The sequence below is a fragment of the Pleurodeles waltl genome, chromosome 1_1 (genome assembly GCF_031143425.1).
Source record: "Pleurodeles waltl isolate 20211129_DDA chromosome 1_1, aPleWal1.hap1.20221129, whole genome shotgun sequence".
NCBI lineage: Eukaryota > Metazoa > Chordata > Amphibia > Caudata > Salamandridae > Pleurodeles > Pleurodeles waltl.
This window is the reverse complement of record NC_090436.1, coordinates 180,210,336-180,234,116: the sequence shown is the minus strand read 5'-3', so window position 1 is coordinate 180,234,116 and position 23,781 is coordinate 180,210,336. Positions and strand designations below refer to the sequence as shown.

The following is a 23,781-nucleotide window of genomic DNA, read 5'->3' as shown; positions in this document are numbered from 1 at the left end:
AAGGTGCCAAGATCACTCTGGTGATTAATGTATGTGAGGGAGAGAGATAGGGGTTTTTGTCTAGTGGCAGTTTTGACTCATCTAAGGTAGTGCAGAGGGATAATATGGCTACTGAACGGGTACTATGCAGATCACAGAACCATATTTCATGTGCATGGTTAAGTGGGGTACTGCTTTTGTCACAGATCTCCTTTTGTTACTATGCAGTTCATAAGTTACAATAATAATCTATCACAGTGTGCTATGAGCTGTCATCAAAGATCTGCATGCAAACTTCATGGTTCAGGTCAGAAAGTTATGTTTTTCTGAGTCTTTGACTATCCTAATTTTGCTAAAAAGGGTTTCTTTGGATATAAATAAATTGTTCTTAGTAAAGTTAACCCTAACCTCTGTGTAACATTCTGAATCCTGAGTTTATGCTTCCCTAGACCACGCACTCTCAAAAAATGCCTACCAATATGGATGACGTGAATCTGATAACTTGTAGTCCCCTTTGTCTTATGTGACATTATGTAACTTTTTCTACACCCTGATTTACTCTGTATGTGTATTTAATGGAAAGTGCTCCAACACCCTACGCTGGTAAGAGAGGTGCCACAAAACAAATTAAATATATGTGATAGAGGGGCTATGGAGAGATGAAAGGCACTGTTAGAGGGTGATGGTGAGGCAATCATTGAAGAGCCCCAATAAAGATTGCTGCATGGTGCACTGTAAGGCCATTATTTACTATGATTTAAAATCTAAAACAATTGAATATATAATGAAATATTTGTTGCAGAATGCATTGTTTTTGTCATTTTTTTCCAAAAATGTTTTGGGGTGGTGGGAGGCAAGCCCCATTGTAGTGGTCAGGCTCACTCGCTATGCACCCTGTGAGGGCCAGTCTGACAAGATTTGCCAGGGCTGCTTTGAGTTCCCAGTCTGACCCTGCACACAGCCCTTTTAAGGGCAGCATGCTAGCACTATCTTGGGTGGGATGCCTGAGAGCCTGTGTCCATTCTACAATGGGTAATGGAGGTGCCCACACTAGTCTCACGCACCCCAGAGCCTAAGGTTTGCCTTAAGAGTTCATCTGAGCATCAGTGCTACATTTGTGCAAGTCTTCAGCAACTTCAATGGCACAGAATAGTTTTACATGGCTCCAGTGGCAGGCTGCGATCACAGGAAGATACGGGTACTCCTTCGCAATTCTGGTCTCCCCTCTCCGAGGGTCTGCAAACTCTTGTGGTCTTTTTCCCAACATCGAATTGGAACTCCTCAGTCACGGGACGACCCGTATTAGTTTCAGGCACCCTCTTGTAGGTCTAGCAGCAATCGGTAAATGTGCCCTATAGCATCCCTGGCACAATGAACCAGGGCAACGGTGCGGTCTCCACAGAGGCCCCCTCAATGCACATGGGTCACAGACTAGAGTGCTCCCACAGACAAAGGCCTGCACTTTACAGTGGCCCCTCTCCTGGCACACGGGGTCACTGTCTACAATACTTGCATGGGCAATGGCCTGCACTTCATGGTGGCCCCATCCTGTCACATGGGTTCTTCGACTACAGCACTCTCAGAGACAATCACCCACACTTCAAAGCAGTCCCCTCCGGATACATGAAGTCATCGACTACAGCGCCCACATGCTAGGAAAATAGCCCTGGCTTCCACAGGATCGGGCAGATGGCCCACACTCCCACAATGGTCCCGGCAGGACAGTTGTCTCACACTTTCACCGCTGGGCCTCGCTCCCACCAGTCATTCTTGTCCTCCTAACAAGGCTCTCTGATAGACAGACTCTAGGCCCACGGTCTTTATCCCTTTTTATAAACTGAGCTACGTCTGATCAGTGAAAATAGTCCTGAGAAACTGACTTTGATAGTTACTTCAGTGGTGGCCCCATCAAAGACAATTACCGTAGGGGCCACACCTTGCAGGATTAATAACAATTACCACCCAGATGTATGTGTCAACACTGAGTGATACAAAATATCACAATAAGAATATTGAGTAATACAAAATCATGAAAGAGCATATACAGGTTAGTAGAGATTTACCATTCTAAAAATCTGTCTACATAACATGAAGAAGAGCATATTTTCAAGATAAGCAGATAGAGAGTTCAGAACTTAAAATGATGCGTACTATATATACTTCCCTTCATTATATTGTGGTAGTCTATGTTCTGGATACAATATATTGGCAAGAGGATATTTAAAATTCAATATTGTAGGAGAATATCAACAACCCCAACTCACACCGACGGTTACTAACAACATCAGGAGAAGTTTTATCATAGTAAAATCCCTCCAAATGTCTAATGAAATGACAACCACAGTCGTGAGTGCCCTGTGGCACAAAGGAAATACTATTAGCTGTGAAGCTCCACAACTCAGTATGAACTATCATTAAAGAGCAGCTTAATTATATTTTGGATTTTCTATCATTTTGTTTTCCAAGATCTGTATGTTAGTATCTCAAATTAAATATATTTCAATCAAATATGCATTTTCCATTTTGGGTTAACACACTCATAGAACTTCTTGTCCTTTCATTGCAATTTGACTTTCTTCAGTAAGGCTATAGTAGACACGTATGATCTGTGTTTACCCATAATTATAAATCAGTACCACGAATCCAGATATCCATGCAGCTGGGGCATAACTGGTAGGGTTACACATCTTTCACAATGCAAGGGACATTTCCTTCCCATGGGGTAACATTAACCAAACTAACTTCCAGGAGACGCAGTGGTACAATGCTTCTGTAACAGAAATCATCTGCAGTACATTCATATCAGATAACTCCAAAAGACCCACGGATTTGTTACATTATTTTTTTGCAGTTTCATTTAGGGCAAACTCCACCCGAAGGTATTGGAGTGCTTTACATGAGCACCAGTTCCATTATACAAAGTCACTTTTTAGGACAGAGCCTACTTGACAATGCATCTGTCTGGTCTGTTAAAGACTTCTTGGGGACATTCAGAAAGCATTCCTGGTAATGCATTCAATCTATAGGCTTACCATTGCCTTTGTTTTTTGTATTTCACAGTTGCTTGCTTTCCATTTGCTGACTTTTTTTTTTATTTTAGGCTGTCTAGCTAGAGTTAGTTCTTCCCGTGGAGCATGGTCCGTTTACCTGGCTTCATGTATTTTTCCTGGAGTGCTCGCTCTCTGTAAACAGGCCTTTCAATGTTGTTCTTATCATTGTCACATTTTCTCTGCATTCAACAACAGAGGTCAAATGTCAGGCTCAGTCTTCAAGGGAACTTGGTGTTGACTTTTCTTTCTCTGATTTCGAAGTGAGAGGATTTATGTGACAATCTTGCTGGGGTTGTGAAAGGAAAGGTTTTTTCTAGCACACAACAAAATTTAGATGTCTGTAAATGAACTGTGCAGACATTTCAGAATATATCATAACTAGGAAAGCACAAATTAAGCAACTTTTTTGTAATTCTGAAGTGTGGTGGAACTAAATATTTTAATCCGATTAAAACAAATCAATACCGCATGTGATGCCATTTCCACACATTACTGCTTGTGTGCTGTATAGTTTTATCAGTAAAACTATATGTCTGTGCAAATGTATTGGTCATTATTTCAATTGAAAATATGTTGTCTGTCAATTGAAAATGTGTTGTATGTAATGGCAGGGCACTACCATATAATGCATACTCCATACCATATCAGTCCATTCTACATCACTCCACTTTATGCCACTCTATGCCCCCGACAACACTCCCAAACACCCCACTCCATGACACACCAATCCACTCTACAACACTCCTCTCCACACCACCCTAAGACACTCCACAACACTGCACTTTATAAAGTCTCTAAACTCTACCTCACTTCATTCTAATCAATTCCATTCTACAACACTGTACAACACGCCCCTCCACTCTACAATAGCCCACTGAACTCTACAACAGGCCCTTCACACTCCTCCACCCTACGCCCCTCTACTCCACTCAACACTTTACTTTACTCTACGGCACTCCACTCTATGCCACTCTGCGACCCTCCACTCTATGTCCCTTCACCTAAGGCACAATACTCCCCTCTACAGCACTCTATGCCAATCCACTGTATGCCACTCTGATCTACAATACTAGTCCGTGACACTCTTCTATGACACTCCTCTCTACTCTAACCCTCTACTCTACGACACTGTAGTCCCTCCACAACACTCTAAGGCAGAGGTCTTCAAACTGGGGGGCGGGCCCCCTTTGGGGGGCCTTAAGTGATCCCAGGGGGGGCGCCAAACTCTGGCCAAAAGAAATATTATACTGATAACATGCCTTTGTTTTAAGCAGAAGCATGTTATTGCAGTTTTAAAAAGGTAACCGTACTTAACTGCAATGTTTAAATAGGTTTAGACATATTTAAACATTGCCATCTTTCTAAAATAATTGTGAAGAATTCTGAGGGGGGGCCCAATGATTTTTATTTTTTAACTGGGGGGGGCACGACATTAAAAAGTTTGAAGACCACTGCTCTAAGGCCATATGTACGAACACATTTTCCCATTGACACAGAATGGGAAAAACCCTTTGCTACATCTGGCCCTAAGTCACTCCCTTCCACTCCACACCACGCTCCTGTACACCACATAGCCAAAACACCTTGGCAAAGCCAATAGCTTTGTGTAGGCGGGATCTATTTGGCTCTGCTTTTAAAGCTCATGAAGATTAAGTAATTTGCCCCAAATCACAGGATATTGAGCCTACGCAGACACTCGAACCAAGTTCCCCAGTTCTCAGGTTGTCAGCTCTGGCCGTACCACCATATTCCACTCCACCCATCTACATTCACCCCTCAGGGGGTAAGCAGGAGAGGCACTGGAAAGGTCCCTAAGTCTCAAGCCCCTTCTGGCACACCACAATATACCGTTCCATTCCAGGCGCCCACATTATCTGAACTGAGGCAGAAACTGCACCACTCTGGACTCTGAAGTGATGGCTCCTTAGCACTTCAACAATACTAGTAGCGACACATATTTTGCTAAATGTTAGAAGCCAAAATCAGCAGCAAGGGAACACCACAGGAAGCCAGTGGTCTGGAGAGTTTGTGCTACAAATTGATAACTAAAGCACAGGCAGGGGCTAAAAGCGCTTCCATTTTTCGAAATCAAAATAAACACATTCTTTGGACAGTTGTTGGCGGAGCAGCCAATCCCATCATTCAGCGCGTAGCTCCTATCTCCTGGTGCCAGGCAGCTCGCCAGTGCAGAGCTCCTGTATTTCCGCCTGCTGCTTCGTAACTGTTTAAGTGAAGCGTGTTCTACTTTGGTGGGTCTGTATAAAGCATGCCACGCAAATCATCTGACTTCATTCGAGGAAATACCTTTTGATTGTTTTCAATTTAACAGCTATTGTAAGAATAATTAATTGTATTAACATATCGGCGCGCTGTTTACCAGCAACATTCCTCAAGCTGTGTGCTTTAAATGTCACTTTCCTGGCAGTCAAGTGTGTTAAAGCTGTGCTATTACAGGTATTAGGAATATGTGCAGCGAGGCCGGAATATGCCAACAGCTGCTTCCCTTGCATTTTGAGCAGAGCCCGCTAAAGTCAATACATCACTGGTCATTTTTACATTAACATAACCTCATAATAATGTTATTAAAAAGGGGAGCCCTGTGTGGATTTTACCTTTTGGCTCAGTGAAAAACAAAACAAAAGGGGGCAGTAAAAAAGATACTGCGCAGAAATTGAATACCAGAAACCCAACGCCGTGAAAAGCCCTGGCAGGTTTGAGTGTCCAATGGAATGCTCTTGTTTTAAATTGCTTGTCAGCACCTACAGTGAACACAGGGCCTATAAAAAGGTAGTAGACACTAGCTTGCTGTAACTCGTCAAGTTTCGTGACGCACGGCCAATCCATTTCACAGCACATAAAATAACAGCGACCAACTCCCATGAACTTCCGCCGTAAATCTAGCTGCCCGATGCTCCTGCCACCACTGTATGTTCACGGCAACAAGTTTCCTGTGGACCTGAACTACACGGGGAACAAGTACTATATTGCAATCTCTTCCCGAAGTAGGAAAAAAACGCTCTACTAAGGTTGATGTACAAAAGCCCAAGACGGCTGGCCAAACATACATGCGCAGTGAGGGGGACTGCAGTGCGCTCCCCCTCAGTGCATGTCACAGTCTGTGGCTCTGCCTGTTTTACCAAAAAAGGATAATAATCATACTTTATTATCCTTTTTTGGTAAAAGGTTTGCAGCTGCTGCTGGGGTGGGGGCGACACTGCAGAGGAGCCGCGCCTGGTCTGCTGCTTGTGTACAAGATGTTATCTCGTTGGCCAGTAGGTGTATCCTTTTAGTGCCCGTAAGTGTAATTTTTAGGGTCGAGTGCACACGCGCTCTGGCCAGTTGTAATATCTCTGTGGGCTTTTAACCACACCCACTGCTGCTATTCATTCTTTGTTTTGCTGGTCTTAAATGCTTCATTTTTATTGGTGCATTTTGTGAAATGTCCCTCCTTTGTGTGCTGTGTTCCCTCCCAGGCGATTTCACTAAGTGAACATTTTTGTTGACCATCCCACTACGTGATGCTTCCTTCTGTTACAGCATGTGATGGCCCCTCCTCCGGTTTCGGTTTTCCTTTTATCCCAGCCGCGATCCTTTCTAGACATTCACGCAGGGAGCAAAATACTCTTGCGCTGATTCTCATGGCAGCCGTGGAGCTTTGAATTGATATGCTTATGTCAACTGTTTTACTTTTCATTTTCAATTTATGTGCACCTGGCTGCCTGACCCAAACAAGATAAGTGTCTGTCAAGCTGACATTTGCTGATCCTGACAGACACTCTTTATTGTTTGAAAAAAGTGGGGGTTAGTGGGGCCCCTCAGCCCTTAACAAGGGGCTGTGTCTGAAGATCAGGCACTAATTCACGGAGTTCTAAGGACTATGGTTCCCCCAAACGTCTAACAGCACTCACCACCAGCTGTCTGCTGCCTTCAGCTGACTGCATCTAATGGCACAGCACTGGCTACCGAGAGACAGTAGAGAGGTGCCACGTGACCCCAGGGCTAAGCTTCACAGCAAGCTGCCCAGTAGTCTACGCTGGGCACAGGGCACTTCTGGGCTCTGGGAGCCACGGGGCAGCGGCCCAACCTTCTACCTTCTGCTTGCACTTACTTTTGGGTTCATTACTGGGTATATAAATACCCAGGAACAAAAAAAGCTACTCAATCTGTGCCATTGCCTTATTGCATCCAGCCATCTGCTTCCACCCACAGAAGTGCAGCATTTCCCTTTTTGTAGGAGTATTTTCAGGGCAGATAGATTGTATGCTGGCATGACTGCGGGGTCTGTTTTGACTTACAATTCCATCTGGTTTCTATGACGGTAGTCATGAAATGCCCTGAAGTCCCTGACAATAAGAAGATAGCCGATTTACTTTAACTATTTCTTTTCAATTTTTGTAGGATTGCAGTAGGTATGCTGGAAGTAAAAATGGCCACCTACAGACATCACAAACCTCTTGGTAAATTCTATAATGACCTGTAGGAATACGCTATTTTGTGACACGTTTGTTTAAACTAATGTTACTGTGTAAAATGTTGTGATGGAATGAAACCTATGAAACTTCTTTTGGAAACTGCCTGCATGCAGTAGAGTAGCTGTTCTCTTGTAAAGAGCTCAGATACCCTTTTAAATCTTGTTTGAGCTACATAAAATTTCCAAAAAATAAAATACAAATTACTTTTGAAGACAGTCACAATGTGGCGTCAAAGGAACACTTCTCTCTCACCATGTTATTGGCGGTTTGGAGTAATATTCCACCTTTTAGGGAATGCTTTTATTGCAGTGCCTGAGGTACATTGTTTTCAGGAGCAGCAACTGACAGGAACTACTTGGTAAATGGCAAATACACTTTGAAAACACAGCTTCTCCCATGAAATGCAACATACCCCACATGCTCAGCTGTTTAGCTGAGGTATGATCCAAGTATACGAAAGCACTACAATGTACAATGAAAGTTGTATTTCAATTAAATTATTTAATTTTTGTGCAGAAAGACAAAGATGCTTAACAAATAGTAAAATTGTTTTATTGAAAAAATATCTGATGCCATAGTGTGTACATACTTAAGATGACATTTGAAGTATATGTTTGCGTTGTGTGGAGCTTGTCATGCTGAAGTAGTGTTTATCTCCTTTCTAATATGATTTCTGCAAGCCATGTCATGATTGTATGATTATAGGCTTATGCATAAAGGGGTTTTGGCCATCTTAGAATGGCAAATAGCTTTAAGGGAAGTGTTTTAGCAGCATAAAAATACAATTCCGGTGTAAATAAGAATGTAGTTTACTATATTTGGCAGTCAAATAGAAAAACAATGACTTTATCGAACAATAAGACCCGAAGATTATTTTTTGCATAATATGTAAAGTTGATGTTCTTTATGTGGCTCGTGTTGCTTCTATTGGGGGAAATTCACCTTTCCAAAATGGTTTCCAAGACAGATGGCAGAGTTCTAAGACCATTACCTTGTTACATGATGGCTTACACAGTAAAGGGTTCAGTATTTACACAATGGCAAATATCTTTTGGGTGAACAATGGATTAAAATGAAAAACTGCATTCATGACACAAGTAACTGATTATAATACTTTCAGTTTTATTTTTCAATATAATTGTCTGTTTTGGGTTTGAAAATATGACAAAAAATTAGGAAACAAATTATTCGTTTTACAAAAAATGATAATAGTGTGTTTCATACCTATTTAGATGATACATAAAGTGTTTTTCTTAAAACCTACTTTATAAAGAAATTCCCTCAGAAACCTAAGTTGCAAAAGATATAGCATTGGTAACTAGGGAGCTAGCAAAAAGGAAATCTATATTTTGTTTCTCCAAGAAAATTGGAGCTGTATGACAAATCTTCACAAAGTGAATTGTCAAGTGGGGGCCGGGAAACAAGGGAAGCAGGTCCCAAAGTGTTCTTTTCCCATGTTAATTCCCATAGGTAATTTTGGGAAGTGGAAAAAAAGCAGCTGAACAGAATTACACCACATATGGAAGAAAGTTAAATCTTTACTCAGAAAGTGCACTTTTTATTACTTGTAAATCCGTTCAGCCATGGTTTACAGGTGGCTCTGTGAGGGATGAGGAGTGTGAGAAAACAGGGCTGATTGCAGAGGCCCCCTGACTTTTTGCCCCCATTTTTCATGTTTTGCTGGTGTTTTCCTAACTCTAATGGTACTCTGGGTACTGCTAACCAGTCCCAGGGCCTGTGCTCTGTGTAAAATCAGTATGCAAATTAGGCTAATTATAATCGACTTAGTCAAGCTACCTATAAGTCCCTAGTATATGGTAGGGCATGTAGGTTTAGGGACCCCAGCATAGGTGGTACCCCCATATGCGCACATCTGAGGTGCCCAGTGTCATTCTAAAGGCAGGTCTGCCTTGCTGGCTGCTTTTAAATCAAAGTTGCATGCAAATTCGACTTCAGAATTAAAAGTAGTTCCAAAGTCTTAAACTACCTTATTTTTACAAATAATGCCCATAGGGCTGGGTGCCATGTAAATATAAACAGGGACCTTATAAAATAGTTTTATAGGCCCTGGTGAGGTAAAACAGCCAAATTAGTTTTTCCCTCATAGTAGTGAATGGCCTTCATAGGCTAGAATGGGGATACTTAATTTTAAAAGTCCCCTTAAGTAACAGATACCACAAGTTTGGTATCAAATTAATTGTTATAATAAATCCCACAACTTCTAGTTGTTGTATTTAATATAACTTGTTCAGGTAAGGAATTTAAAACTTTACCTGAAAAGTTGCCAACTTCAGCCCTGCAGTGTTTTTGCTGCTTTGCTCTGATCGGCCAGCCTCTGGCAGCCTGGCCAGGCTGCCTGGATGAGGTGTGAAGTGGCCTGGCTCAACACAAAGAGATGTGCCTGAGGGAGGAGATCTCCCCTCAGCAGATGGGGAAGCAGGAAGGGGGGAGGGCTGCCAAACTGGTCTTCAAAGGCAGGGAAGGAAATTTGGAGCAACCCAGCAACACCCTCACATCCTGCAAACCCAGACAATTAGGTGCCCCCTTGATTAGATTAGGAGATGGCAGGACAGGGGTGTGTTTAGGATTTTTAGCCACACCAGTGGGTGTGCTCAGCCAAATGTAACCTCCAAAAATCACTTTCAGCCATGATGGATTTGTGTGGAATGTTGAACCCTGGGATTGATTTTTGCCAAACTTCCCAGGAAGTGATCATCACAGGGGGAAGGTCCCTACCCCTGATTGGAGAACCAGGACCCCCCTGTTTTTCACTCAAGAGCAAGGATAAAACTGGCAGGCCTGCACCCACACCACAGATCCCTATCAGATTCTAACAAGGAAGAGCTACAGAAGAAGAAGGACTGCCCTGCTGGACCCCTGACCTGCACCTGGACACTGCACTCTGGAGGACTGCACCAGCGGCACACTTGGGCTTCACCACAAGAAGGACTTTGCCTGACTTCAACTGGTTCAAGGAGGGACTCCCTGTTTGCTACAGGTGAAAAATTGCTAACCAGAGTCCCCTGCACCAACTCCTGAAGAAACTGACCAGAGGACCACTGTCCAGTGGCCAAAAAGGAGTTTGCGCCAGGTGCATTCTGGGAGTTGTAGTCTGTACCCTCAAGGAGCATCTCAGAGCTTCTGGAACCTTGTGGTGAGCTGTGGACTGAAAAGAACCTCAAAGTAACAGCTGGAAGAAGATCCAGAAGTTTGGAGAACTTTTGGAAAAAAGCTCCATAAAGGGACTTACCCGCTGCAGCAACTTTAGCCGGCTTGCCTCAACCGCGACCCGGCCTCACTTGCAGGTTCATCCCGGTGAAGAAAATCTCCGAAAATAGGAAGTTCACCGGGACCTACCAGGCAGTGTATCGGAACAGGGCTCTAAGGATGTTGGATCAAGATTCAGGTTTGCCCCGGTCGAAGGATTTTCACCTCAAAAAAACGACTACGTCCGAAGGTAAAAATCTCCACCGAGGACTCCTGCGACGCGTATCCGAGGAAGAGTTCCAGTAGGTCGGATTGGACTGGCGACTTGGTTCCGGCTGAAGAAGATCTCCAGAAAAACGACTACGTCCTAAGGTAAACTTTTGACCGAGGCCTCCCGCTGGCTGTAGCCGAGCCGGGCTCCATCGCGGACAGCTTTAAACTTTGACTTTGCCCTGGTTGAGGTGCGACCAGATTGGCGCTTTTTGTTTCTATGCGTTAGAAAGCATTAATTCCGATTTTATTCAGTTTGGTGTCATTTTAAAGATAAAAATATTGGGCCTGATTACAACTTTGGAGGAGGTGTTAATCCGTCACAAAAGTGACGGTAAAGTGACGGATATACCACCAGCCGTATTACGAGTTCCATAGGATATAATGGACTCGTAATACGGCTGGTGGTATATCCGTCACTTTACAGTCACTTTTGGGACGGATTAACACCTCCTCCAAAGTTGTAATCAGGCCCATAATCTACTTTTATAAATTGGTGTTGGATTTTTATTGTGTTTTGTGTTTTACTTATTTTCTATTTTGTGATTTTTAAATGCTTTACACACATGTCTCCTAAATTAAGCCTTGCCGCTCGTTGCCAAGCTACCAAGGGTTGAGTTGGGTTTAATTTATTGAGACCTAACTGGACCTAAGTGGAGGTTAGTGGCCTATTGCTAAGTGTAGGTACTTACCTGCCCTTACCAATAACCCATTTTCCAACAAGGAGGCAGGAACATTATTTACGTGGTCAAGAAGTGCACCATAAAATGTTCAGAGAACAGCAGAGTGCTTGCACTTCCAGTGCGACCCTGATGCCTCTGTCTCAATGGGTGTCCTTAGGATCACGGAATGCATTACTCAGTGAAAGATGTCAAACATGGACTTCATCACTTCACGAGTGAACCCCATGATTTCTGGAATAAGGTGTGGTCAAGCCATCTAACATGCCTTTTCCAAGATGGTGGTCAGTCCATAACATGTATTTGATGTTCTCAATACAAGATTAATTAAATTCTTCTTCCTGTGATATTAGTTTCTGTTAGAATCACATATGTGTATACACATTTCCTAGTGTACGATGTGTGGCAACATATTTGTTCCCTTATTTCATGTTACTTTCTTCATTTGCTTAATTCCTGCTCCTTGTGGATTAAATTTTGTACTGAATGCAACCTCTGGAGTTTGGTACCCTGCTCTTCTCTTTCAATAATAATGTTCATCGTCAATCAAGATTCATGATGTTGGCTAGGAAGTTTTATTCCCCTTTGTAGGTTTTTCCTCCTACTTAAGACTGCATTTGGAAGACACTAGACATCTTTTACGTATACTATTCTGTTCAGAATGGCACTGTGGCTACTCAGAGGAGTTGCCCTTTCTTCATGCAATCCAGAAGAGTACTCAACAGACAGTGTCTAGTCCTTAAAAGATTACAACAGCATCTTGCATTATTAACGCTATGGATCCTTTTTGCAACCTGCACATTGAGAATTTGACACTATAGTAATCTTTGGTGGTGCAGTCTTTAGATATTCCAGTAGTCCCCTTCAAGGTGTTTTGCATTTTCTTGGTAATACTACGAAATTAAGGAATTTTTGGATTCTATTGTGGTGCATTTTTCTTGATTTGAAGTACTCTGCAAAGGAAGCGGTATTTAACAAGGTGAAATGGATGATTTGATTTTGTGATCCGTTTTTCACCAATGGCAGCTGAAACTGCCTGGGCTTAAAGAGGTTGTTAGGGATGAATTTGCTCCACTTTCAATTGGGTCAGAAGAAGAGGAGACTATGCAAGTAGGAGCTGTACAAGGGCCTTTGACTAAGTGAGAAGGAGTGGTGGTGCAAAGCTGGAGTGCATCTGGATTGTGGTGATGCTTGACATGGGATTCAAGCCTATCCTAAACTGCCTTACAAGAAGACTGGAAGAATTCAATCGGCTCCAGTGAGAAGTCCTCATATTGGATCATCTATGCATAACACTGATTTATTTCCGTTGCACATTGATATCAAGACAGAAATTTGAAACATTATCAATAGTTCTACTTTGTTGGATAGTGACAACTGTGGTATGTTTAACCATCAGGATAACAATCAATCTATAAGAGAGCCAAGACGACTTCTGAAGTAACTCGAACAGTTGGTGGTTCACCCCCCTACATCTGGTTAAACATGAGAGGCCTCTTTTCCAATGCAAAACTCCATTGTGGATCATACAGGAGTGTTATTTTTAACATTATTGTCTCTCCTAATTATAATAAAATAAATATAATACAAAAAATAGTTTAATAATAAAAATTACAATTTTAGGAATTCCTTGGGTGAAGTGGCACAATCTGTAAGTGAACTTATCAACTCAAACAATGTCTTTATTGTTACAGTTATCATGATTATAATTATGTTTTAGAAAGTAATTGATACTTGAGTGATTAATTTAACACTGGACAATTTATCATCAATGCCACTGCAGTATGATGTTTCCTGATTTTGCTCTCCTCCACCTCAAAAAAAATATGACTGCACTAAAGGAATCAAACTAGGCACTCTTGTTCCTTTTGGCCAAATTCATTCCTTGATTGAGAAAGAGAAAAAAAACTGAAGGCTGATTGACTTGAGAATTTAGGAAATGGTTTACTTTTCATTACTTGTTGGGGCACCCTTTTTTGTACCCAAGAAAGACTATACTCTTTACCTTTATGTTCATTAGAGAGGCTTAAATCAGATCACAATCTAGCACAGATACTCCTTGCTCCATGTAAAAGATCTACTGGAGTCAGTTCATGACTTGCAAGCTTCATTTATGAGGTGCTCATTATTTGCAATGCATAAAGGAAGGCGATGAGGAGCAAACTGTTTGCAGCATCACGCTTGGGCAATCTGAATGTAGTGTCATGATATATGGTTTGTGCATTGCTCTAGCCATTTTTCAACGTTTTATGGATTCTATCTTTTCTGATGTTTCGAATCAGTCTGAATCTACTTTATTTAGAGTATATTGTAGTGTTTTGACTGTTTTCAAAGACTCTTGCAAGAACACAGGGCACATGTGAAACTTGTGATGTCAATGCTCTAATACCATCATCTTACCTGTAAGCCTAATAGACAAAATGGTTCTGGTTGATCTATGGATCATAAGAATATGGTTTCTACTTTGGATTGGTCTTCATGTACAAATATTAAAGAGACTCAGTTCCTTGGGGCTTATAAACTTTCATTTCAAGAGTGACTTGTGTCTTGAAAAAGGAGGCTTTGAAAAGAAACTTTTGTTGGGATGGTGAAGTTGACAACGTTTTTATTATACTCAAACAGATGTTATCCGAACACTAATCTCATGTCATCATGCTACTTCAGGGAAATTCACTGTGGAAACCGATGCCTCTGAAAGAGCAGCTTCGTCAGGTCTTTTATAAAGGCAAGAAGGTGACGGTCAAAACATTCTTGTTTTGGGTAAAACTCATTGCCAGAATCTGAACAGAATTATTTAGTGCTTGAGAAGGAACCTTTAGCCATGAAGACAGCTCGTACTGACTGGATAAAGCTTGCACTGACTGGATACCATCAACAGATGAATTTACATTATATGAGAAATCTTCATTGTAAGAACAGCAGTTAAGGTTGATGGGCATTTTCTTTTGCACAGTTGGAATCCACATACATCTCTGGTTTGAAGAATGTGTTAGCTCATGCTCTACCCCAATGTTATCCTGCGTAATTACTCACAAATGCCCAGCCTGTGAGTCCTCCTAGCATATGGCTGCATCTGGGCAATCCTATTAGGACAACGTCAAGAATGCTCAAGAACAGAACAAACAAGAAATTAGAAATTCAGATAAAGACTTCTCTACTTCACTGATATGAATTGTATTTTAATCAACAAGCAATAATTACACGTGGATTTAATGAAGATGTGTCATGATTCATTTAATTCTTGTCATAGAGGATTTAGGACTAGTCTGGATTCAGTTTTGGATGTGTTCACTTTTCCTACTTGTGCTCGCCATAAATCTTAACATTCTAAACTACTTATTTACAGATGTTACTCCTGATTATGTGATCTCTTCAAACTGCTTACCAGATTTTCAATTTTCAGAAGGATATTTTGAGATAATGCTCACAGTAGACATTTTTACCAGTGAGGCCCAGTTGTTCTCCTTAGCCAAAATCACTAACAGCTGAATAAACTGCCCAGTGTTTTTGACGGTTTGTTTTTTTACTTCATATATTGCCTGATGTAATCCTTTCTGATAATGGTACTCAATATCATTCACACCTTTAGAAAACCTGGTGTGAAGCACTGGGTGGTTAGTAAGCTCCTTTTTTCTTCTGGTTATTCCCTCATGCATATGAACAAACAGAATGAATCATAAGTCAGGCAACAACTGCAATGCTGCTCTAATTCTGCTCAAGATAATTAGGACTCGTACTTGCTAGTTGTGAAAGTCTCAAATAATAAGGCAACTCATTATGCATTTTAGGTTTCACCCTTTGTTCTGTATGCAAGGATTTCACCCGGGAGTTTTTCACCCTCTTCTCATATTGATCTGTAGTGAATCTGTTACAGAAGCATAGGCAGCTTGCTTTTGAATGTTGTGCCAGTCAAAGGTCAACATGACAAAATGTGCTGAAATTCTGCTTCTTTTGTTCCTGGAGAGAACGTTTAGTAGACTTGTTGTTTTCTGTCTGTCATAACAGTGTCAATCAACTTTCAACTGCAACTTTGTGGCCCATTTGTGACTCTTCATCAAATCAATAACGTGGCCTTTTGACTGAAGTTGCCCCTTGGCAGATTCACACTGTCCTTCATTCATCTTCACTGAAGCTATATGTTCATGTTCCATAATCAGCTTCCGTCTGAGCCTAACACAGTTATGTTTCAAGAACGAGATGAGGAGTTTAAAGAAATTTTGATTCACTGAAGATTTGAGATCAACTTCAATCCTTGATCCACTAGAAAGATTATCCCTCCAGTGAGCATTCCTAGGAAAATTATGTCTCACTGTTTCGTTCCGCAGCACTCCATTATGTCCGGAGCTCCTGAAGGGGGCATCTCGACCAAGAATGGAGTTGAGACCATACCAAAGGCCTTGTGTGGCATGAAGAGGAAGGAGCACTATTCATGTTGTAAGCCGGCATGTTCTGAGACAACTCTTTTAGTGAGTAGCTGAGCGTTTGCACTGCTGAGATTGCCCTGGTGTCTCCACTCTCACAGTGGTGTATGGTCAAACCCCTAAGCATTACCTAAACCTTAACCCTAATCTATACACTAACCCTATAATTTACCTGAATCTTAATCCTAACCTTTACCCTAACACAAAGTCTAACTCTAGCCGGAATACTAATCCTAACCTACCACTAAACCTATCCCTCTGCCTTGCCATGAATCCTAACAAATCACTACCCTAAATGGCAAACCTAAACCTAGCCCCTTCTGTAACACTAAACCTTACACTTATTTATAGATTTACCTTGGTCAATGCAGTGCTATTCTCAATAATGATATTTTCAAATCTTTGCCACTGATCGAGATAGTGTATCTGAGGTAGTGAAGATGCAGTGACATCAGTGATGTTATTTGTTTTTTAACTTTAGCTTTATTGGAGTATGCAGTGAGACACTGCCAACTGTATAACTTTGCAAAGCTGCTCAAAAAGTAACCTATGAAATGGGACAAAAATATACACAATGACAAATTCTGAAAACTACAGTAGGAAAGCACATCAATCCATACCACAAAATGCAGTTCTCCAGCAATCAATGAGATCTGAGGTAGCCTGGGAAAGGGGGCCCTTCTGAGACCACCCTCCTTCCCTGGTTTTGGGTGCCTTTCTTATACCCAATTTCTCCTTAGAAGTAGGCCTATTTCAAAGCAAAGTCTCTCTTGAATGTGAAATCCTGCCTTGCCCAGACACTCACCAGGGAGTTGGAGACGTCATTGTGTGAGGACAGACACAGCCCTTTCAGGTGTAAGTGACCACTCCTTCCTTTCCTCCTAGCACAGATGGCTCATCAGGAAATGCAGACTACACCCCAGCTCTCTTTGTGCCACTGTCTAGTGTGAGGTGCAACCAGCCCAACTATCAAAATGACCCAGACAGGAAATCCACAAACAGGCAGAGTCACAGAAATGGTGTAGGCAAGAAAATGCTCGCTTTCTAAAAGTGGCATTTTCAAACACACAATCTCAAAATCAACTTTACTAAAAGATGTATTTTTAAATTGTGAGCTCAGAGACCCCAAACTCCACATGTCCATCTGCTCCCAAAGGGAATCTACACTTTAACCATATTTAAAGGTAGCCCCCATGTTAACCTATGAGAGGTACAGGCCTTGCAACAGTGAAAAATGGATTTCGTAATATTTCGCTGTTATGAAACACATTACTATATGTCCTACCTTTACCATACACTGCACCCTGCCCTTGAGGCTACCTAGGGCCTACCTTAGGGGTGTCTTATATGTAAGAAAAGGGAAGGTTTAGGCCTGGCAAGTGGGTACACTGGCGAAGTCGAATTTACAGTTAAAACTGCACACACAGACACTGCAGTGGCAGCTCTGAGACATGATTACAGAGCTACGTATGTGGGTGGCACAACCAGTGCTGCAGGCACACTAGTAGCATTTGATTTACAGGCCCTGGGCACCTCTAGTGCACTGTACTAGGGACTTATAAATACATCAAATATGCCAATCATGGATAAGCCAATTACATACACATTTTGTAAAGGAGCACTTGCACTTTAGCACTGGTTAGCAGTGGTAAAGTGCCCAGAGTAACAAAAACAGCAAAATCAGAGCCCAGCACACATCAACAACCTGGGAAACAGAGGCAAAAAGTTAAGGGAGGCCACGCCAAGGATGAAAAGTCTAACAATAACTATTTAATCTTAAACACAATTAGGTTAATGCATCCTCCCTGCTGTTTTGGGTGTCATGCAAAGTATTCAATTGCCTATGAAATGTAAAGGGTTGCAGAACTCTATGGCATAAAGTAGACTTCCTAGAATTGTATGTTAGCTATATTGCAATTGCACCTTTCAAGAGACAGCCTCACAATGGGCTGCTTAATGCACCTAAGAAATATTTTATCTGAGGAACACAGGGACAACTGTTGAAAGCAGTGATGTTTAAGCCACAAACTCCAGTTAGAGCAGTATTGGAAAACGAATCCAAATGTTTTTTTTTTTTTTTTTTACATAACCATACTCTTCCCTAAAGTGATGCTATGAAATCCATGTGTTCTAAAGGGAGAAAGAGCAAAACCTTGCATGAGAACACAGCTCAATCAGTCACTAAGGCAAACTGGCTTTAGTGAGGAATCCCTGGCTCACCCCTGGTATCTTGGCACATGCAGCAGAATCTTCCTCCTAGTTAATTAATGTGGTATATGTGTTAAATCAGACAGTAGGAAGGATGCATCTTTTGTGAGTGACTGCACCTCGGTAAATGTTAATGGTTGATCCTTCTGAAAGTTTAGAACTTCCTACTTAAACACTTTTTGGGAGGAAAGTATCAGAAACTGGGCAAGTCTTAATGCTGGAATCGTAAAGGGCGCCACGTGGTCACATAGGTTGAATAACCCTGCTGTAGTCTCGATCCACCTGTCAGAATGCTGTGAGCAGAGACAATACTCTGAGAAAACGTTTCCAAGGTTGTATCTTTGTCATTTAGAGTTGTTTCAGTACTCCAGCAGTGTCCCAAATTTGTGTACATCTTCTGGTAGCACTGCCTCCTTGAGATAGTTTCCAATATATTCGGTCTCAGACTCCAGACTCCTCAGGCTCCATTCCATTTTTCCAAGGTAAAATGGGGATACCACAGAGGCCATTCCTAGAGCAAAATGCCTTAATACTTTAGGAAACTGAATTGGTGAGCTGGTGGGGGAGAGGCTACAGCACTGCTACAGCTACCAAACTGTGGCTGAGCTCCCATGAAACCAAAACAATCTAATTCTGAATGGTTGAACTGATTTCTGTTAGGAATCCCTCATGCACTATTGCTATATTGACAGAAGCAGAAAGGACCAGGTAAGAGAAAAATGACCATGATTACATGCGCAGCTACACCGAAATAACATTACAGTTAAGAAAATAAAGAATACAAAAAGCTAGTGTAACGTTGGTTTGAAAAGTATGAATATAATAAGAAAGATACAACGAAATTAAAGGGAACCAGATGTAGTGATCAAAGGTTATGGTGATAGCAAATATTGGATTTTTATGGAATCACAATACAGTTTTGGAGAGACAATCTAACAAAGTAATATGTTAGATGTACTTCTCAAAAACAACCACTAAAGGGCAAAAATGCATTTGTTCTTTCACTGTAAGAAAACAATGCCCATTGCCTATTTTGTGTGAAAGAATAGTTTTTAGTTGTTTAGTCCTTAAAATGTCTACTCACTTGTAGCAGTAGATGTTTGTTTTAAAAAAATAGCCAGTGGAGAAATGTTCAGATCTTCAGAACTCCTTCCTTAGACATCAGTTAACTGTTCCCAGTTGCAGGGAGTTCCCCATAACTACTGACCCACATTGCAAGTTTCAGTTGGAACTGGTTCCTGGGTTCTCTTTGTAATGAATCCCAACTCCCTCAGTACACAGGCTTCTTTCCACTAGAGCATGTGTCTGGCCCAACCACCCCTACTGGTATAAAATAATAGGCAGCTACAGGAGTAACTGGTGATTCAAGAGTGTTCCACAAAGATTGAATCAGAGATGTACGCCTGTCCTCTCCAGGATCCACTGCAAGGTACGAATATGGCGAGAGATACACTAACTGGAGACGGAGAAGCCTCAGAGCATGGATGTAAATACAGTATTTACTAGTGGGACATGGGGAGTAAATGTCAAAATCAAAAACCAAGACAAAGAAATATAATGTTAAATACATTTTGAAACATTTATTGGTGCTGTACATAATCTTGAAGCATTTTACATAGCCTCAAAATCGTATTTGTAAACATCATCACATGAGGTTCAAAAAGTCCTATTACATACATATGACTCCAAACTCAAAAGAATTCCAAATCCTCCATTTGCGATATTGGTACTCAAACAATATATAGCCATTTAGCTTGGTTATGCAGATTTCATGATAGATAAGGATATAAATACACCCCTGTGAATTCAAGCAACTCAATGGCATGCATGAGCCTGGAAGATGATGCTGTCAAGAAGAGAGGATATCCCCTGCAAATGTTGGACCGGATAGAAGACTAAGCGATCCATCTTTTGACTAGATTTGATTATTTTCAAGTTTACAGTTCAGTGGATATGCTCTGCCACAAGGGGGTGAAAAACCTGAGACAGAGGTGAAAGGAATGTTGTCAAATGCTTCTGGAACCTTATGCAGCCCAAAGGAGGTAGAATACCAAAATGTTGATTTTCTTGTAAATGTGCAGGGGGTTATTTGGGGAGTTACTCTGGATAAAGGCCTCACATACTATTGTTGCCATTTGAGAGGGCTCAGTCAATTCCCTACAAGGTAGTGCATAAGGGATATAATGGGAGGGTTCTCAGCAAGATATAGTGGATGTAGCTGTTGGTTACAAATTTCAATTGGGCCCAGAAGATACTGAGCCCTTTCACCCTTGACAGTTCACACCTTAACCCCTGCTCCTGGTTAATAAAAGATTCACTGCAGTGACTGAAAAATGTCAATGAACACTGTCTGTCTACGAAATACCCTGCTTCACTCTCCTGTCTGTCTGAGTTGCAAAATGGTGGTGACTACAGGGAACACAGAAAGAATTTCCTTTAGTGTCTGTCTCATAGGGTTCTGCACCATGCCCTTTCCTGTTCAGAATCCTTTCCAAAAACACCCGTTTTCTCATAGAACCTCTCTTCCTTGGCCCCTCACCACAATCAAGGTCATTGCTCTGTTGACTTGGAGCCTTTTTCCACTCTCTTCAAACAAACCTTAACCTTTCCTCTCTTAGTTGTCCATCACCATATTTTAACTTTCTCCTTCATCTGCACTATTCCTTTGTATGTTTACTTCTCTTCCAGTCAGAGGCTGGGGTCCCTGAATCACACAAGCTGGTATAAATAAGCTTCTGGAAACCAAGAGGAACCTCTGCCTGGAGAAGAGCTGAAGAGCCGAGGAAGAAGAGCTGCCCTGCCTCTGACTGTGCTTTGTGGAGCTATCCTGCCGTTGCTGCTTCTGCCAGAGTAAGAGGGCAAAGACTGGACTTTGTGTGCCTTCCATCTTGTGAAAATCTCCAAGGGCTTGATTTAGAGCTTGCCTCCTGTTGTTTGAAGTATTGGGGACAGCAAATACTTCTCTCTGCCAGCACCTGGAGCCTCTGGAAAGACTTCTACTCTACCCTGTGGTGCCCATCCAGTTCCTGGGACCCTGAAAGGAGAAGCTGGCAGCCCAAGAGGAAGAAATCCACGCACAGAACACCGTGCGGGGAAAAGATCGTCGCGACTACGATCTGCGGCTGAAAAATTTCCGTGCCACTGGCTTCACAGCTGGAAATTGACGCTCGCCTGCAACGCGACCGAAGAATCCACGCACAGAGCTGGAGAAACGACACACAGCATCGCTGACGGAAGCTGGTGAGATCGCAACCCGCACTGCATGGTTTTCAAATCATCGTGCAGCTGGATTTCTGACACAAGTACCATTGGGCGTGTTACAACAATGAAAGGCCTCCCTGCCGAGAGTGCTGACTGGATCGATGTATCACTCTCCTGCGGAGAGAAGAAATGACGCGCCCCGGCCCGACAAAAGGAGAAACTACGCAAGGTCCCGCTCGTGAGTGGAATCGATGCATCGCAAGCCCTTTTTGATGCACACTCGCCCGTGCGGGGTTATTTTTACGCACCCTAGGTACATTTTCACGCTAACAGTGTTAGTGTGTGTTTAAAACTACATGAAGACTCTTTTTGCTTTTTTATTGATAACTTGACTTGTGTATTGTGGATTTTTGTCTTTTTGGTCTTGTTTTGTTTAGATAAATATTCTCTATTTTTCTAAACCAGTGTTGTGTCATTTTGTAGTGTTTTCATTAAGTTACTGCGCATGTCATGTTTGTGGTTCCATTCAGTGAGGTCAGCTAAACTGTTAAGTCTCTCATCATATACAATCGCCTGTGCATTGGGTACAGCACTCCAGTCAGACTTGCACCACACAGAAACAATCTGAAGTACAAGGCTCTGTTCCTTGGTACATGCATTCTCATCCTGAAGCAAAGACACACAAATTCCTTTCTGGAAATTTTTACAATCCTATCTGTTTATACAAACCTTCAACTGAATATGCATTGATACAGTGAATATGTAATTCCTGTGTATCCAAACTTCTATTGAAAAGATCTTTTAGAGAATAATTGGCAGCGTCTGCAGGCTCCTATTCCCAATAATCATCCAAATACCTGTACACACATACCTATATACATTGAATACACTAAAAGTGAGACCATGATACAGAAATGTTTATACATATAGTGCACAAATTCTGCACTAAGGCTCCTTACCATATACTCCTTTGTCCAGCAGGAGTAAAAACTCATCTACAGCATTCCTCATTTCATGTTCTGTGAGATCGAGAAGAGAGACCACCTTGAAGTCCAGCTGTCTCAGCAAGTTAGTCAGCTCGTATACATCAACCATTGGCGCTTTGAGTTGAGGGTGGTTCCAGTAACTCATGTTTCCAATCAATAAAGCTACTTTGTCTGTAGCTGCAAAAAATACAGAAATATTAAGTCAGATACACTAAGCATTGAAACCAAACCATTTAAAAAGATTGTTCTAGTGAAAAAAACTCAATGTCTGAAATGTATTAAAGGCTTCATGTTTGAGGTGTACCGACATTGTCCATTGGTATTTTGTGACCAGTGTTTTGTACATCAAGCCTATATTTTTACAGGAAAGAGATATGGAGAGCTACAAATTTCAGCTAGATGGAAATATATATCCTGTTCTGAAACATGGTTCTCCATAGGCTTGGGGTGATGTTAATTTAGAGCTTTAGATCTGGATTAGTCTATAAGGGTCCAAACAAGAATGTTTTTTATCTAAGGTCACAGTAGTTGATGTCTCTTGGATTGGTTGTCTGATGAGTTGTCCAGAATGCATCTTTCTTGATTGATGGCAAGGAATGTCACATTTATCTTTCTGAAAACGATAGAATAATATTTGTATTCTGCATCTTCTATTGTTAAAGTAGCTGGAAAGATCAATGCAACAAGCCTATCTAAATTAATTTTAGTAGTGCAGAGACACAGCTGACCTGAGTAGGGAGTAAATAGCTTTTGAGAATATTTTATTCTATCATTTTACTGTTAAAAGCTTTATGGCAAAGCCTGCACCTTCCTTTCCTTTACTCACTGAAATAAATAATCCTGAATAGATTTTCCTCTGGTGAGAATAAAAAGAACTCTGTCAAACTTTTGCAGATATGGGAAACCCCATGACCTCCTCTATTATATATTATGCACATATGTATTACACATTATATTTCATACCAGGCACCCCATGCCTCTCACCAAGCCATGAATGTCCCCCCCACCTATATTATTCATGATACTATTTGCAGCAAGGGAGCAGTCACACGGAATCAAGTCAATCAATATGCCAAAAGAGAGCATTGGGTATTTTTGCTCAATGAGTTGGTGCACTGCAATATGACAACTAACCGAAATCAAGACAGCGGAGATTCTAGAACAGATGGATGAGAAGAGAGCCCAACATCGAACAATGTGTACTGTCAATATTTACAATTAGTTTTCTATTGTGCTTGCACAGCTTGTTTTATAGTTTCACAGATTTACCAATTGCCTCTTAGATGTATTTGAGCACTTTGTTCTGA

General features: G+C 41.6%; 1 protein-coding gene across 3 annotated transcripts in view; it reads right to left on the bottom strand.

The window, feature by feature from the left end:
- MALT1 (MALT1 paracaspase) overlaps positions 1-23,781 on the bottom strand; it is a 316,500-nt gene that overhangs the window by 142,471 nt on the left and 150,248 nt on the right. For all 3 annotated transcript variants that reach the window (XM_069220240.1, XM_069220250.1, XM_069220255.1), the window contains one exon: positions 22,448-22,651. In XM_069220240.1, the coding sequence (XP_069076341.1) occupies positions 22,448-22,651 (204 nt within the window). The remainder of the gene's footprint in view (positions 1-22,447; positions 22,652-23,781) is intronic.